At 39.9% G+C, this 18,824-nt stretch overlaps 1 protein-coding gene across 1 annotated transcript; it reads right to left on the bottom strand.

Moving 5' to 3' along the window:
• Positions 1-4,028: 4,028 nt before the first annotated feature.
• Positions 4,029-4,721, bottom strand: LOC133708475 (S-protein homolog 21-like). Its single transcript, XM_062133946.1, has one exon. The coding sequence runs from the start codon at positions 4,639-4,641 to the stop codon at positions 4,216-4,218; it is 426 nt and encodes a 141-aa protein (XP_061989930.1). The 5' UTR covers positions 4,642-4,721; the 3' UTR covers positions 4,029-4,215.
• Positions 4,722-18,824: the final 14,103 nt, after the last annotated feature.

Below are 18,824 nucleotides of genomic sequence, written 5' to 3'. Positions count from 1 at the left end.
CCAATATCCTTTTTTATTTTTTTTCTCTCTCTTTTTTTAATTTCTCACTATTTTTTTATTTATTTTTTCTGCTTTTCTCTCTCTCCCTCTCCACAGATCGATCTTGTCCTCCTCACTACTCTCTATAATTTCCCATCTCTTTCGTTTTTCCTGGTGTGGTCCCACCCCTTACACACTCGTGATTACATTCTCATCTTCATCTTCTTCTTCTTCAACTCTCCAGAACCCACCACTAAATAGGTCTTCGTCTTCCTCTATCAGAATGCAACTCCGGCGCCGGCAGAGTGCTGTACTCGAAGCCCGTCCGCTTCAAGCAACCCTCTACTCCGTTTCCAACTAGCTTCTCCACATTCTTCACTTTCTCCGTCAGCAATTTGAACCCCTCCTCGATGGGCGGCGGGCTGGCTTTTATCATCTCGCCGGACGATGAGGTTGTCGGAGACGCCGGCGGGTTCTTAGGGCTCCAGAGCGTGGAGGACCCGGGTTCGGGTTCCGGGTCGAGCTTCGTGGCGGTGGACCTCGTGAATTGCTGGATGAAATTCGGTGGGTCGAGTCGGATCTTCAACATATCCGTTTCGTATTCGAATCTCAAACCCAGAGACCCGCTCCTCTCCTTCCCTCTCGATCTTGATCAGTACGTCAACGACTTGGGTGTTTCTAGGTGTTTAGGATCTGGGTTGTTTCTGGGTGTTTATGATCTGGGTTGTGTGTTGTTATTGCTCGATCTGATCTGGGTGTTTCTGATCATTCGAAATATGTTGGATGATGATAGTAAGGTGGCTTATTGGTGGGAGTGGTGGAGGATGAGGAGGAGGAGAGGTGGCTGAGCTTAGTGGGGACGACGACGGAGGTGGAGATTGAATTGTGGCGGTGAAGCTTCCATGAGGGGTGGAGGGGGCCCACCAAGCGCTGCAGAGTGGTAGTGAGTGCGGTGGATCGAGTGGATAAACTCGAGGTCGGATACGAGCTTGGAGAGAGAGAGAGAGAACCAGCCAGAAAAAAAAAATAGAGAGAAATTAAAAAAAGAGAGAGAAAAAAATAAAAAAAAGATCTTGGGGGTAGAATAGTCATTTTAGACCTGTTTTGGACCTGTTGTGTGAGAATTAGAGAGAATAAGGACTATCCAGTTTAATTTGAAAGGCGAGGGACATAACTGTTTTTCAGGCAAAAGTTTGAAGAGTAACAAGTATTTAACCCTAATTTTAATTTATCAACTTTTTTTTTCTTTTGTGAATCCTTTTTATTTGCAATTTATATTAGTCTTGTGGGCATACGTACATATATATTTAAGAACATACTTCAAATTTTTTCCTTGGAAAAAAAAAAATAGAATTGAAACCAAAAAAATGGCAAAACGTTAGCTTTACTATATACATATATCAAAGAGAATGTTAAAAAATATATATATAAAAGAAAACAGAGAGAGAGAGAAAAAAAATTATATAATCATCTAATCTAACATGTGTTCTAACGAAAAAAAAAAAACGTTTGCAGCTGCCATGTCAATGAGCTTTACCGTTTTTTTTTTTGTTTTTTTTTTTTGTGGGTTTTATATATAAAAAAAAAAGATGTCACAAAAAGACTCAATATACAGAACATGATCAAATAAATTAAAGAAAATTTTTTGTTGAAAAACTTAGGAAATATAAGAGAAATGAAAAAACGTTAGAAAAAAATCAGGAAAACTAAAGAGTCAAATTTTTTTTTTTTTCATATTAATAGAGAGCATTTAATAAGGTCAAACATAAATAAGGGTAAAACATGGAATGAAATTAGTTGTTTTTTCAAGGTAGTAAATACATAGATCGTAATCATAAATGAATCAACATGGCACAAAATAAGTGGGGAAGGTTGCTAGCATTCCTCATAATATTAAATTCAAAATTAGCTAAAATGGAAAGAATGCATTGTTGCAGGGGAGTGTATTCCTTGCACCGTCAGTGTATGGGTACTTGCAATATGAATGGATGTAATTTTTTTGATATTAAAATATATAAAGGAGTGGATTAAATGAGTGGCTATTATTTTTTTAAAGATTAAAATAACTGACAGTGCACTTGCACTGTCGGTGCATACAATCCTCTACAAGCAGATGTATTTTGAAATTGGCTAGCTAAAATAACTTTTTAGCTAATTTGGCAAAAATTTGAATAAAAAATAGCTAACATTGCTAAAGATGCTCTAAGTGCAAAATTTTCTTTTTTCCATTTTCCTAAAATAGAAAATATTTCTGGGATGTTTTGAGCAAAAAAAAAAAAACTCATTTTTCTCTATCGAACTACAAACAACTTATCAGGAAGCTGAGTTACTAACGATTTTGAAACCTAATGGATAACTATAGAAAAAAAAATCCTATAATTTTTAACTTCAGGTCTGGCAAATAGAGTGTCTCATTGTACATGAAGTTATTAATAAAAATAACATAGGTCTGGCAAATATAATCTAACCATCCATTTATGTCAGACGATGTTGCTCATTCCTTTTATGTTATGGGAGTAGATAAGTTGACCACTATCAAGGAAATAGTTGGGAGATAAAAACAATGTTGAATAGCAATTTGTTGTTGATACGAAAACAGAGAAAAAGATTGGATACGAAAACAGAGAAAAAGATTGGATCTTATTTATAGTGTTAAGGCAGGAAGTGAAGTGTCTGTCTTAATTTGGGGGGAACAGTAGTGAGATTGAACAATACGATATATATTGGCCATAGGGAAACAAGAAGATAGACTTCCTTTTTCCGTGTGCTGCACTAAGGATTGAGGCATGCCACATGGTTTCGATATTGATCAGGCCCCGTTAGGGTGTTGTCACTATTGCTCAAATGCAAGTCGTACATGATATGAAAATCCATCCATGCATATATGTTGTAACACGTTTTTGTTCATGTCTAACTGAAAAACATTTGGTGGTAAACGCCTTTGATAATGCTAGTAGACTAGTACTGCAATCATTTTGTCTGCTGAATTATTTGGGCTTATCTTCTAGATCAGAATAGAAGAAAAAAAATTATTTGTTGTAATTTGTTTGCTTCTAGATTTTTCCTTGACATAATATTTTTTTAAAAAAAATCCGTTCATTTTTTCAATAAATGTATCATATGATCTAAAACGACTCAATCCTAGAATGCAAACTAAAGAACTTTCAATAAACCATCAGAAAAATGGAGCCACCTCTTGGCTCTGCCCTCACAACCTAATTGTTACAAACAAAAGATAGGATGGACGAATGTAGGTACCCTCCAAAGACAAAGAATAGTTTTAAGCTAAACTTGTTCTCTTTTAGTTTAGTACAACACACTATTCGAATTCTAACTTTGGGTGTGTAGTAAAATTTTGTTAAGCTACATGTTACTAAAATGCATTTTGAAACCAACTGGAATGGGATAGTATTTCGCTTCATTTTGCGAGAGGTTCCAAATCTAAATTACCTTCCCCCGTTCAGCCACACACAAAAAAAAAAAAAAAAAAGGAATTGTTTATGAACCCATGGATGTTGGTATATATATCTGTTGGCTATTGTTCACTTGGAGGTGATGGTCAAATACTCAAATAGATGGATACACGTACAATTTAGTGAATTTACAGAAAAGAAGTGAAGGACAAATTCGAGGAAGCATGTATTGGACAGGCAACACAAACTCCTATAAACGACAAAAGGCTTGCCATCATTGCAATGCCTTGGGCAAAAATAACCCTTTTGTATGACATACCAAATTATACCAAACCTTCATGACTACAATCGATCTCTAACATGAGTGTACTGAAAAAAAAAAATTTATCTCTAACATGAAATGATAAAATGATTCAACCCTCCTTTTTATTATTTTATATAACGATAACCAAATTTACTTGGAAGTTACGTTTGAAATTTACGCATGAAAATAATTTCTCAAAATATTACTAGCTAGATAATCAAAAGTGTTTTCTGTAGTGTTCGCTAAGAATAACGTTTTGTTCTTTATAAATAAGCATATATCAAGTGCTTTCAAGTTAACTTCCAAGAAAAACATGGGACTTCTAAGAAAAAGTTCTAACAAAATTTTCCAACACAACGATTCCAAGAACAAAAGCTTACTACAGAAGCAAGACCGTACCATTCAAATTATTCTTGTCCATGCTATTTGTTATTATACCAAAATTACTAATGCCACCCTAGTGCAGCCTCAAATAAACCATTATAAACGTACCTTAATTGCCATTTCAAAATTTTATTACTACCATGAAAAGTCCTTTTTCCAGTTTACTTCATCGTTGCTGAAATAAAACCCATCCTCCCTCACCAGCCATGAGCACTTCCGGAAAGGACCACACCGTTGAACGTCTCTCGGAATCTTGAAGGCGTCGAAGCGCTTCCGCTTTTTGTCCCATTTCATCGTGCAAACGAAATGGTTACTCGTGCCCCAGAAGTTGGTCCTCAGCCTCCAACTGAAGTCATCCTTCTCCTGTAGCGCACGTCCACCGAGATCATTCTCTTTCGATGAACACCAGATGACCAGCGGCAGGGACGAGTTGTTTGTGAAGCCGTTGATGACTCGAACGTCATATTCAGTGCCCAGCAAGTTCTGGGGTTCCAACAGAGACATAAAGATCACGAAGAATGCGAGGCCACATATGAGGAGAATGCTGTTGATGATTTTCATTCTGGGGAATTTAATGGAACAGTTACTGGAGGGATGTGAATTGAAAGTAATGGTTCAAAGCCATAATATTTAGACCCAAAAAGAAAACTAAAGCCATGAAAGATAGCATATGGCAACTTATAACAGTAGTAAAGTACGATATATACAGATTGGCATGAGATTTGGATTTCATTCTGTCAAACCAAAAACTAAATTCATGTATATATATATATATATATATATATATATACAGTCCATCTCAGGTGCGGACGTCCGTACCGTGTGGACGGTATGGATTTCTCGTTTTCCCCCACTTTCCGGCTACATTTTCACATCTTAACCGTTCACTTTTTAGGTCTTAATGTATAGATCACCTCTGCAAAATTTCAGCCAATTTGGTGATCGTTAAGGCATCAAAAACTGCAATTTACCATTATAAATACGAACGGTTCCGGTTCAACAGATTCGGTCAGTTCGTGTAAATTGCAATTTTGGATGCCTTAACTATCACCAAATTGGCTGAAATTTTGCAGAGGTGATCTATACATTATGACCAAAAAACTGAACGGTTAAGATGTAAAAATGTGGCCGGAAAGTGGTCGAAAACAGGAAATCTGTACCGAAATTTCAGTACGGACGTCCGCACATGAGAAATATCCTATATATATATATATAAAGTAAGAAAGGAGGGTGCGCAATGAATAGACTACAGGAAAGTTGATTAAATTTTACCTTTTTAGTTAAATCCATATCAGCATAAATGAGATGAATTAACATGGGCCCATTTGGATTGTAGGAAATCATGATATATATAATAGGAATTAATTTCATTTTTCATTCAGATGTACTGTTTGGTTGTAATTAGAGATCGGAAAGGAAATAAAAAATGATATCTTACTAAAAATTGACTCCCTCATAAAGTCTGAATAGTAATTACCTAGTCAGGGGTGATATTCTCATTCCATTTCCCAGTGTCAAAGTCAAAATTACATTAATTATCCCTCTTAAAAAATTATATTCCCCCACCAATATTCTTTATGATTAAGTTGATGTCATATCTGTACTTTAATTAGTAAAAAGGCATTATTGAAAATTATAATTTTATATTTCATTCTTATAACTTACCAAAACACAACCACGTGGTGTGGTGTGTTGGTCGAATGGCCTAGTCTGGAACCCCCAGGTCTAGCGTTCGAATCCCAGCTCCATCCCGTGGCCAGCAGATTTGAGGGACTCTTTGGGTTCGTGCGTCTGCGGTGCAGTGGATTAGTCTGGCTTTACCAGGCTTTCGCCGCAATGTCGGTGCAGGTGTCCTGCCGCTGGGATACCACTGCATGGGTGTGTGAGTTACTAACAACTAACCCGATCAAAAAAAAAAAAAAAACTTACCAAAACACTACAATAGGAATGGAAAATTAATTCCAGAATTAATTTCATATTCCCAAAACATATTCCATTCCATATCGGTCTGGAAAGAAAAATAAATCATTTTCCTATTTTGACATTTCTGTTAACCAAATGGGGCCATAGGGTTAAGCGCAGACCTTTGTGAGTACGCGCTCCACGCGCTAACTCTAGTGAAACTCTTATTGATGTTCTTTTTTGTTCTTATGCGCCACGACGTTGGTGCAGGCCTCTGGTCAGGTGATCAGAGACTAGGGAGGAGAGGTTTCAGCCTACCTTGCTTTCAGTTAAAGGCGATGTCTGCACATGAAGATGGGTGCATGGCAGACGGTGGTGACAGGTGGTATGGTTGGGTTTCACACCCCATTTGGATTATGGATCTGTGGTTGGATCTCATTACAAATTCATTGGAGATTGGTTGTGGCTTGGAATCGGATCTTGCAGCAAGTTCATTGACCTTTGATGGTGGGATTGGGGAGGGCGACATAGGGAGTTTCAGAACTGGTGTTGATCTTCATCATGGAATTGCGCTCTCGAGTTTTAGGTTGTGGTGGTGGGGGTTGATATCTGTTGGTTCTCTGTCGACGATGGGGTTGTCCAACGGCGGTCGGGTCTGAAAGTGGCGGCGAGTTTCGGTCTATGCACCTTGAGTGCCTTGTCAACTCTCTTCCTTACATTGGTAAATAGTTGCAACCTCGTAGTGACAGTAACGAGTCTCCTCTAGGTAGGCAGTGAGTTCCTTGCATGGTCAAATAGTAGCAGCCTTCTAGTGGCAAAGTAAAACTTAGTATCATCGAACTTATATTCCAATGGCAACATAGTAAGAAAGCTTATCGATCTTATTAGTATATATGGTTTCGAGTATACATTTACTTTCCGGTATGTCAAAATGTGCACTATTGGCTAAATGGTGCTTATTAGAATATATTATTTTAGTTGAGATTCTTTTATCATCTCAGGAAATTCTCTGATGTGTATTGTAATCTAGGGTATAGGCACCATGTCTCTCTCTCTCTCCCCCCCCCCCCCCCCCGGCCCCGCTCGCGCGTATTCTACGATTTCATTAATCAAGACTTGAAAGCAGCCACATCATCCTTACTTTTGAAAAAAAAAATGAGATGAATTTCTCATAAAATTGAAATAGATAGATTTTTGGATTAAATAAGATAGGAGTTATGAGTAAGTTTGACGATAATTTAGAAAAAAATATCTTTAAGGTGTTGATCAAATCTTACAAATTTCATCTAGGTATTTAATTTTAAATTTAGATACTGGAGCTGAACCAACTAGTAATTCAACTAAGATTGAGTTGTTAGTCTTCTTTTCTTCTCGACCTAGCTCTGCTAGGGTTTGGGGCGGCGGCGTCTCCTTTGAGATCGGTCTTCCCTGCATCTACTCCACTTCAATGGAGTCATTCACGGGCTTTGGTCCGTCTCTTGCCATTCTTCCTGCCTTCTGCTATGGGGTGGTTTGCCGGGATTTTGGCCGATTGAGGGTTGGAGACTCGGGGACGAAGGTTCTGAGTTCTGGCCTTGAAGGAGTGCAAGGCCAATCATGGTCTTCGGCGGTCGCTCACAGTGGTGTTTTGGCTGATGGTGACGATGGCTGGTCTTCACGTTCGACTGTTGGGGGTTTATGGGTTCATGGTGATTCTGGCCTCTGGTCTTGTTTGTGCAGGTTGATTCATACTCTCTCTTCGACTTCTCCAAGTCGATGGTGGGCTGGGGATCAGGGATCGAGCCGGCGGTGGTGGTGGACTGGCCATCAGGGATCACGATGGCAGATCTGCAGAAGGTTCCGGATCCGGATCTGGGATCCGGGTGGTTTTGGCACACGGGTCTGGATCTGGGATCCGGGTGGAGATTGGGCTCGGTATATGGCCCACTATCTTTGGTGGGCTGCATATCAATTGCTAGATTGGTTTGGGACTCTTGTTTACTGGTATTGGATTCGAGACTCAAGCTTGTGGTACCTGTTCGTGAAAGATCGTCTGCCAACATGGCCATGTTCTGACACCCTTGGTCGGCTTCGATCTTTAGGTGGGAGAGTGCCTTCATTCTGGCGCCAAGTTGATTTTTGTCAAATTGTGCGTTGGAGTTCGATGGGTAGTCAAACCACCGACTACTTAATTCACTACACGGCTGCAATCCGTAGTGTAAAATCAACGCTGCGTTTCGACGCTGCTGCTATTGCATTTTTAATTCTTTGTATTTTAGATGCAATTTTTGCATCTTTTCCTTTCGCATTGTTTATTTTCTTTTTTATGCCTATTGGCATGGTATCGTTGTAACATTTCAATTTCAATAAAGGGCTGACCTCTTTTTACTAAAAAAAACTAGTAATTCAGCTCACCAATTTAAATCTCACTGCCATTATGCATTAATTAGGTAAGAATAAATCATTTAAATTTAGAGTTTATTTTTCTTGTTTAAGACTCTTGTATCCTTGCGTTTGGCAAGTTGTTTGTTTATGATACATCTATAAATTTTTAACTTCCCTCCTTTATATCAACTTCATAGCTTCTTGTTAGAATCAATGATAAGGAATTTTCATCAGATCGAATGTGTTTTTTGCTAGCTTACTTGCTTGTACTTCTCTCCGACATATTGTATCAAAGTGCTTTCTTCAATAAAAAGTTCATTCAAGTTTTTTTTTATTGGGAGTGGGGTAGCTAGTTATCTCGGTTACGTTAGCGAGTTAGTAACACACTCACTTAGTCAGTATTCGGACCAAGGTCCACGAGAGTATCCTAGCAAAGCCATACTACTTTTCGCCGCAGGCTCATAAACTCGAAGGCCCCTCAAACCTGCTGGCCACAAACTGGTAGGAGTACAGTTGAAACTCGAACTCTAGATATGGGGGTTCCACACTAGGCAGCTCGAACAACCTTACCACACCAGGTGGTTTTTAAGTAAATGAAGATTTCATTGATAATCGCAGGCCAGAACGGCACTTACAAATTTCCCAGAAAACGGGAGTCATGCACCATTCGCTTAAAACATTGAACCTCACTTAATCAAGGAGCCTAACAAACTACAACATTACCTTACAAAGAGATAATTTTGTGTGAAAACTTCCTTTACCAATGCGCTCAATTGCGGTGCGCCAGAAGCTTCCATTATCAAGATGTAAAGAGAAAACATCATAATCTGCAGGCTAAAAAAGTCAAACATAGACGTAGTTTGTTGGATGAAGCCACCGGGGTCCCAAATACGAAACTCTAGGGAACTAGAGCTCATTAGTTTGGTCCATTAAAGAACCCAAGCCTAGCTTAGAGCACATAGTTGAGCCCACTTCCAAGCCTTTTTCCAGTTATGCCCCCACTTTGCTTTCGACCCCAAATCTGATTTTGCTTTGGGCCTCCAAATTGGTTTAGGCACCCAAACTGGTATGAGCCCTAAAATTGATTTAGGTACCCAACCAGAACTGGACACCATTGATTTTCCATCACTGTCGTCTGTCCCAATCACGGCCACCATCGCCTTCATGCAAGGCACACGCCCAGCAGACCCCTCCAACGAGTCCGTAGATCGACACCTTGAGAACAGCTCATTCTTTAGCAGATCGAAACCACTGGTAACCCAGACACTAGACAAATCTGGCTTCCTGTCATCTGTACCGCCGCCAGCCAGTTCTAATCGGAGAGAATCAAGATGTGGCAGACTCGAAACCCTCCACGATTCATCATCCGATCTCCACCAGCAGTCAAAGGTGGATTGGGCAAGTCATTGGAATAGATCAGCCGCTGATATGCAATTCGATTTTCCATCACCTTCATAACCAAGTCGTGGAGGAGGTGATCGCTCCACGATCTCACTGTATATTCTCCTCCACCTAGGCTTGGTTCTGGTTTGAGCCTAGCCCTACAAGGGTGAATCCAAAAGTCCCACTTTCGCTCCCCTCTAGCCTTTGGCCCCAACGGATCAGACCACCGGTCAATCTTACCCACAACCTTCAGAATAGGGCTAGATTTGGTGGTCGCCGCACCAGAACGATGTTGGAGGGCCATCAGCAAATGGCTTAGAAGGGAGGCCGGTGTTGGCTGCCATTGATGGAGCGCAGAGCTCCAGAGGTTAGGGCTTTGCATCCGCATTTTTTTTGTGTTGATGATGGGATATTTTTTGAATATATCAAATTGTATTGATGTTGAGCAAGGTATACCACACCAGGTGGTTAAAGTTCATTCAAGTTGCAAATATTTAAAGGTATTTTCAATTGCATTATTTTCATATTATGTTCTTACAATTGCATTTAAAACAGAAAATTTCTGAATATCAATTTTATCTTCAAAGAATAGAATTACAACAAAAATTTGTTGAATGAAGATACCATGCCATGTTGTCCTTCATCCTTGTCCTCCGTATAATTATGAATATTATTGTTATAATTTGTATGATATTCCTGTTGAGAATTTTTAAATTAGAATTTCAATTATCAAAGAAAAGATAAAGACTTCTTGTTAGAATCAAGTGTAATACCCCGAAAAATCCAAATTAATTTCCGTAGATTTTTAGAAATGATTTCACGATAGTGGGAGCGAGTACGAGGCTTGGAGAAGTTATGGAATTAGTTCGAACGATTAATTTTCGAAAACAAACGTTATTTAGGAGGTCTCAAAAAGTGACTTTTTATACGTTCAAAATTTGGGAAAACTTCCTTCATGAAAGTTGTAGAGCTCGTCGATACGAGTTCGTGGACATGTGGAACGCAATATTTGGAGTTCGTATGAATAAGTTATGAATTTTTGAAAATTGGGAATTTTCTATAAATAGGAAATTTTCTGATTTTATTTTCATTTAAGGACGAAAAAAAGTTCTTTTTGCGGAAAAGCCCCCAGCCCTCTCCGTTCTCTCTCCTCTGTTTCTCGTCAGACCCGGCGGGTTTTCTCCGACCCGACCCGGACTTTTCTCTCTCCTCCGGCATCCTCCGGCCACGACCCGGCCTTCCCCGAGCTCGCCGTCGCACGCACAGCCTCCCTCTGGCCTCCCCTTGCATCGCCGCTGCTCCCAGATGGAGATCGAAGACACCCAGCCATGCAAACCCGACCCGGCCGGAAATCCCCGATTCCGGCGTTGCATGGGCCGATCGTTCCCATTTTCGTGATCTCCTCTTCATGCTGATCATCCCCATGATTAATCCGACTTCCAAGCTTGATCTAGGACGATCTAGGCCAAACCAGACTTAGCTCCAGGTGATTGACGGTTTGAGTTAGTGGACGATTGTGGATCGTATTTTGAGCGGAATTGAAGACGCAGCGGGATTATCGAGGTGAGTAAACCTCACGTGGTTCATATTACGAACCGAGTACTTTTAATTAATTTATTTTTTGTCGTCATTGTGTGAGCTATAGTTGGTATTAATGGGCATTCCTGTGTGAATGTCTATCTATATATATATTATTTATGTGAAATAATATGTATTGTTGAAATTGTGAGATATTATGTACTGTTATGGTTGTGTTGAGTTTATTGTTGAAAAGCAACAATATTGTGAGAGGTATTAAATTTATTGTTGAGAAACAATAAATTGTTGATTTGTTGAGATATATTGATCTGTGGAGATCAATAGGTCACGGGGGTGACCATGGCATCTATTAGTGAACCACGCCCTTGTACCGGGTAGGTGGAAACTAATAGCATTAAATCGTGAACCACGCCCTCGCGCCGGGTAGGTGGAAACGATCAGTTAGAGCTCTAGTCTGTCTGCCAAATGTTGAGTGACCTTATGAGGGTAACGGGGAGTGACTCATAAGTGTATAATATATATATATATATATATATATATTTATATATATATGAGAGTGAGAAAGTGAAGTGGTTTTGTGGTGATCATTGTAATTGTGATGTTTCTACATTTCTATACTTGAGTTAAAGGAAATGTATTTTATTAAATCAACAGTTCTTCTTGTTTACTCATACTGGCTGTAAAAAGCTTACCGGGTTTTGTGTTGTTGCAACTCCCGGTACACTATTCAAATTGTGTAGCGGGTAATCCTACAGGACAGGAGAACCAGGACGGTGATCGTGCGGTTAGAGCAATTGTTAGAGTTTTACAGCAATTGTACGTTGTGAGGTGTGTTATGCTCATTTGAGCTTTACAATATTGCTTGTGAGAGTGAATTGTAATAATGAACTCGAAGTTTCGAGATTTGGATTTTGTAATTGTAATTATTCATGTTTCGGATTTGAATTTATTATTCAAAATTCGGGGCGTGACAGTTTGGTATCAGAGCGTAAGGTGCATATTTGGTGATGTGTCAATACCTTCCGAGTGATGGCCCGTCTGCAGCGGATCCCCATCGTGTGCTCTTCGGTATTGGCTAAGTCATTGGGTATGCGTGAGTGTTGGGAGTTGTTTAGGCCGCTAGGTCGTTTTAGGAACGTGAATACCTTCCCTATAGTATTGACTTGGTTAATATGAATTTGTATTTGACTTATACTGTGTTTTAAGTGTTATACATGTATTAGCCAAGCATACTATACTCATTAGGTGATGGATATTCGAAGGGGTTGTACTTAGAACCTTACAGTTGTCTTGTAGGTTCGTATGGGAATAAGTTCAGTGGCCGCGAGTTACAATCCTTGAGGAATAGGAACCTCTTGATTCAACTCTGTTAAGTCAACGAGGATTGTTTTATGGAAGTGAGGTTCTTTTGGATGTTGAAGTGTTTGGGTGAAGGCATGATGTGGATCTATGCACGTACCTAGGGTGGATACGAGTATTGATTGATAGAAGTTTACCTTCTTAAGTTAGACGTACATATGTTTTTGGATGAGATGTACATGTCAACTAATAGATATCTTGTTTTGTAATGAGATGTCCTTGTGGAGTTTGTTAGTAGGTTTGAGGTTAGGGAAGAAATTATTGTGGTTACTTCTTCCTTGTGCTTGTAAGTTGTTAAGCAGGGTTTAAGGTGCGAGACAAGAATTTTATTTTGTGCTCGATGGTTAGAGATGAGAGACCATTGTTTTGGGTTGTCGTTGAGTACTATAATTCCTTCAGAATCAGGATTGTTGGTAGAATTGGAATTAGTAGTAGTTTTGGTGATTCGGAATTTGAATTGAGTTCGCAAGATATGTCTTATATACGTGGTTGATGTTGCTTGCATCATTTTGGAACGATACGTTGCGATTCACAAGGAAAACTGGATTTGAAATTTATTCATTTGAACACCATGGGTTGATGACCTGACCGTGACTTGTGAATATAGTTTTGTTCAAGTGAATGAAATTGAATTTTGAGGCATATGTATGGTGCTGGAAGAAGCATGGAAGACATGTTAGAGTCAGGCAAGGGTTTGCCTTTGGTGATTGATTTTAGGTGATATAGTTAAACGCAATTTCGGATATTGATTTTAGTGACCTTGTTAGGTATCCATGGTGGTTCAAGTGAATTACTATGTGATATGGAGTTTGATTCGAATTCTGAATCGCTAAATGTTAGGGATTGAATTGTGGTGAGTTTTTGTTGAAGCAATTGATAGATGGAATTATCGAGATTCTATAAGAGTTGTAAGAGTAACTCTAAAGACGTGGGTTTTTCCTAGCTAACTCAGGATGTGTTTAGCTTTATAAATCCCTAATCCTATCGATGAAATTGTTGTGTTTGGTTTGACTCAGAGGATACTAGCTAGACCTCGATGCGACTTAATTGATTGTTGGATTCTTTTTGAGTGATTGTTTTTATTGCATCATTATGAAAGATGTGTGCAGTAGAGTTGTTTATGGTTTTGAAAATAGTATTGGGTGACCAAGGTTCGATCATTGGTGTTGTCGTTGGTTAAACAAAAAGAAAGGAAAACATGCACACCATCTTATTGATTTTATATTACAAAACAAAAAAAGGAAAACGAGGACTATGCTATGCTAAGCCTAGTCAGCAGCTCCGGATGGATTGAGGCTGAGCTCAAGAGAAACGTTAGAGCCACTGTTGTAACCGCCTGAGCCACCAGAATAGTAACCAAATACGCTACCTTCCTCGGATGTAGTCTTCGGGTTACCAAAGACGTCCTCGCCGTGCACGGGGAACAGAGGAAGAGTTTCAACCTCCTGGTGATCTCCTCCTCGTTGTTGCAGGGATGTTCGTCCTCCTGTTGTGCCAAAAGAGTTGTACTGGTATTAGTATTGAAGGGTGAGGAAGAATATGAAACAAAATCTAAATCAAGAAATCCTTCATTACCAGTAGAATAGGTGGAACCAAAGTTGAGATCAATGGATCTACCATCATCAGTAGAACTAGTGGACCCAAAATTGATGTCAATGGATCCACCAGCTGGCCCAAAATTGATGTCGATGGATCCACCAGCACCAGTAGAACCAGTGGACCCAAAATTGAGATCAATGGATCCACCAGTACCAAGAGAACTAGTTCCCATGGGCACTGGAGCAGCCTGATTACACCTATTCATCTGCTTCTCTCGAGCCCTGACGTTCTGGAACCAAAAGTAAATGTTCTTACCCTCAACATGTCCATACTGGTTCAGCTGGAGGCAGATCTCGTGAATGTGCTCTGTAGTTGGGCACTTAAATCCCTTGACGTAGTAAAGATCCTTGAGGATTCTTATTTGTTCTGGAGTAGGAATCCACCTGGTACGGCTTCGCCAGAAATCCATGTTGGCACTACTTCCAGCTGCTTGGGTGTTTCCTCCCTCCTCTGTTGGTTGCTGTTGTTGTGGTTCCATTTGTTGCGGGGTTTGGAGCTCCATTAGTTGCAGAGTTCGTGGCTCTTGGGTCATGGAGTGAGAGGATGTGAAAATCGAGGAATACATGGTTTAGTGTTTGAGGGAGATTTTGTTAGAAGGATTGGAGTTATTGAACTGGTGATTGGAGATCTGAGATTCTTAGAGGAAAGATGAGATCGAATCTTCAAATGGAAGAAAAGATCTGAGAAAGAAGGATTGAAGATTTGGAGGAAAAGATTGAAGATCTGAAAGTTCAGAGGAAAGATGGGATTGAATCAACTAGATGGAAGAAAAGATCTGAGAAAGAAGGATTGAAGATTTGGAGGAAAAGATTGAAGATCTGAAAGTTCAGAGGAAAGATGGGATTGAATCAACTAGATGGGAGAGAAGATCAGAAGAGAAGGATCGAAATTGATGAAGAAAGGATTTGAGAAGAGAAAGGCTGAAGAGTTGAGAGAGAAAGACTTGAGCTCGGAAGAAAATTTCTTTTCTTTTGGAGTGAACAGTTTTTCTCCAGAATGCACCTATTTATAGAACAAGGTGAGCAGATCTCCACCGTTGGATGAACGATCTCAGAATTTGAATCCACGCGTTGGATTAAAGTCGCCCCGAAACCCGGAAAAGCTGTTGGCGCGTGTTGAGCGTGTAAGGGGACAGGCCGAACCTCGAGACGCTGTGGCAGACAGCTTTAGCCGAAAGTGATTTGCTTTCCGTAAATCACGGAAGAGACGTGTCGTGGCACGTGGAGTGTACCGACAGTTTGTTGTTATTCTATCGCTTATGATAGAATAAATAAAAGAAGTTGCATGGATAGTAACGAGAGCAGCTGGTGCTCTAGTGGTTGAAGAGCAAGGCTCTTGTACAAGAGGTCAGAGGTTCGAACCTTGCCTCTCGTTTATTTTTATTATGTTCGCTTATGACATAATAAGTATAACATTTGTACACATTATATTAAGCACAGCTTGTGCTCCAGTGGCTGGGGACAAAAGTTTTGTGCAGCAGGTTGAGGTTTCGAACCTTGCCTTCCCCGTTATTTTATTTATGTCGCTTATGACATAATAAATATAACACGTGGGCATGTATTAATGAAGGCAGCTCTTGCTTCAGTGGTTGGGAGCAAAACCTTCGTGTTCGAGGTCGGGAGTTCGAACCTTACCTCTTACAAATATTTTTGGATCTCGTATATGCTTGATATACGGACGTATATACGGTATGTACGGTATACATACGTATATATAGTCTGTACGGTATGCATACGTATATACAGTTGTACGATATGCATACGTATATACGGTCTGTACGGTATGCATACATATATACGGTATACCTACAGTATGTACAATTTCATACCGTAGCCGAGCTGGAAGTCGGTGGGCCGATTGGTAGGCCCAAATAGTAAGCCCAAATAGTAAGCCCAATTGTTCGGCCCGATTGGTAGGCCCAAATGGTAAGCCCAATTGTTCGGCCCGAATGGTAGGCCCAAATGTTAAACCCAATTTGGTTCGGGCCGGTTCGAAATGTGGATGGTCCGATTTCTTCGGCCCAATTGGCCAGCCCTAATGCTTAGCCCAAGGATTGAGCAAGCCCAAGTCATCGTCACTGGGTGACATATTTTATTGGCGTGCTTTTGGGGATGATTTGTTTTGAGTGATGCATCACTATTGTTGTGAAGAATGGTGCATGCTTGAGTTTTACTATAGAGATTTACCGTGATGCTAATTGAGTAGCGAAACACTTTGTGGGAGTGTTTACTGTGCTTGTATGCCAGTACAGAGTGATGATCTAAGTGAAGATCTATGTGATGATCTATGTGAGGATCTATGAGATGATCCATGTGACGATTTTGTGTATGTGATGTGGAGTGTTGTTGAGCAGTTGTTGTGTGAGTTTACGTTTGTGATGAAAGGATTTAGTGGCCATAGGAATGTATTTTTATACAAAGAGCTGAGGCTCTGTAGATTACTACAGATTTGGAAAAGATGAAGATTCTATGGTTAGGTCAACCTTAATCGAGAGGAATTGACTTACGCTCAAATTTCGGGACGAAATTTCTTTAAGGAGGGTAGATTGTAATACCCCGAAAAATCCAAATTAATTTCCGTAGATTTTTAGAAATGATTTCACGATAGTGGGAGCGAGTACGAGGCTTGGAGAAGTTATGGAATTAGTTCGAACGATTAATTTTCGAAAACGAACGTTATTTAGGAGGTCTCAAAAAGTGACTTTTTATACGTTCAAAATTTGGGAAAACTTCCTTCATGAAAGTTGTAGAGCTCGTCGATACGAGTTCGTGGACATGTGGAACGCAATATTTGGAGTTCGTATGAATAAGTTATGAATTTTTGAAAATTGGGAATTTTCTATAAATAGGAAATTTTCTGATTTTATTTTCATTTAAGGACGAAAAAAAGTTCTTTTTGCGGAAAAGCCCCCAGCCCTCTCCGTTCTCTCTCCTCTGTTTCTCGTCAGACCCGGCGGGTTTTCTCCGACCCGACCCGGACTTTTCTCTCTCCTCCGGCATCCTCCGGCCACGACCCGGCCTTCCCCGAGCTCGCCGTCGCACGCACAGCCTCCCTCTGGCCTCCCCTTGCATCGCCGCTGCTCCCAGATGGAGATCGAAGACACCCAGCCATGCAAACCCGACCCGGCCGGAAATCCCCGATTCCGGCGTTGCATGGGCCGATCGTTCCCATTTTCGTGATCTCCTCTTCATGCTGATCATCCCCATGATTAATCCGACTTCCAAGCTTGATCTAGGACGATCTAGGCCAAACCAGACTTAGCTCCAGGTGATTGACGGTTTGAGTTAGTGGACGATTGTGGATCGTATTTTGAGCGGAATTGAAGACGCAGCGGGATTATCGAGGTGAGTAAACCTCACGTGGTTCATATTACGAACCGAGTACTTTTAATTAATTTATTTTTTGTCGTCATTGTGTGAGCTATAGTTGGTATTAATGGGCATTCCTGTGTGAATGTCTATCTATATATATATTATTTATGTGAAATAATATGTATTGTTGAAATTGTGAGATATTATGTATTGTTATGGTTGTGTTGAGTTTATTGTTGAAAAGCAACAATATTGTGAGAGGTATTAAATTTATTGTTGAGAAACAATAAATTGTTGATTTGTTGAGATATATTGATCTGTGGAGATCAATAGGTCACGGGGGTGACCATGGCATCTATTAGTGAACCACGCCCTTGTACCGGGTAGGTGGAAACTAATAGCATTAAATCGTGAACCACGCCCTCGCGCCGGGTAGGTGGAAACGATCAGTTAGAGCTCTAGTCTGTCTGCCAAATGTTGAGTGACCTTATGAGGGTAACGGGGAGTGACTCATAAGTGTATAATATATATATATATATATATATATATATATATATATTATATATATATGAGAGTGAGAAAGTGAAGTGGTTTTGTGGTGATCATTGTAATTGTGATGTTTCTACATTTCTATACTTGAGTTAAAGGAAATGTATTTTATTAAATCAACAGTTCTTCTTGTTTACTCATACTGGCTGTAAAAAGCTTACCGGGTTTTGTGTTGTTGCAACTCCCGGTACACTATTCAAATTGTGTAGCGGGTAATCCTACAGGACAGGAGAACCAGGACGGTGATCGTGCGGTTAGAGCAATTGTTAGAGTTTTACAGCAATTGTACGTTGTGAGGTGTGTTATGCTCATTTGAGCTTTACAATATTGCTTGTGAGAGTGAATTGTAATAATGAACTCGAAGTTTCGAGATTTGGATTTTGTAATTGTAATTATTCATGTTTCGGATTTGAATTTATTATTCAAAATTCGGGGCGTGACATCAAGTATAAGGAATTTTCATCTATATTAATCCACTATGCGGTGCATCATATTTCCAAGAACATTCTAAGTTCTAACCAAAGACCTTACACTACATAGAAATTATGAAGTTGATAGGACCATTGCCCAAGTTCACCTCAGTTTAGTTGGACCCAATATATAATACTGAAGGATCAAAATTCGACTGAATTCTTCTGTCCCCAATTCCCCTATCCCCCCTGTCTCTTCCTTGTGATTGGTTGACAAGGATTAAAAAATGAATACAAGGATTAAAAAATGAAACAAAGTTTAAGATAA

This window comes from Rosa rugosa, chromosome 5 (assembly GCF_958449725.1).
Source record: "Rosa rugosa chromosome 5, drRosRugo1.1, whole genome shotgun sequence".
Taxonomy (NCBI): domain Eukaryota; kingdom Viridiplantae; phylum Streptophyta; class Magnoliopsida; order Rosales; family Rosaceae; genus Rosa; species Rosa rugosa.
This window is presented reverse-complemented; position numbering and strand designations above follow the sequence as displayed.

Bases quoted from the DNA above. Each gene is read 5' to 3' on its own strand.
- LOC133708475 (XM_062133946.1), bottom strand. From the start codon at position 4,641: ATGAAAATCATCAACAGCATTCTCCTCATATGTGGCCTCGCATTCTTC.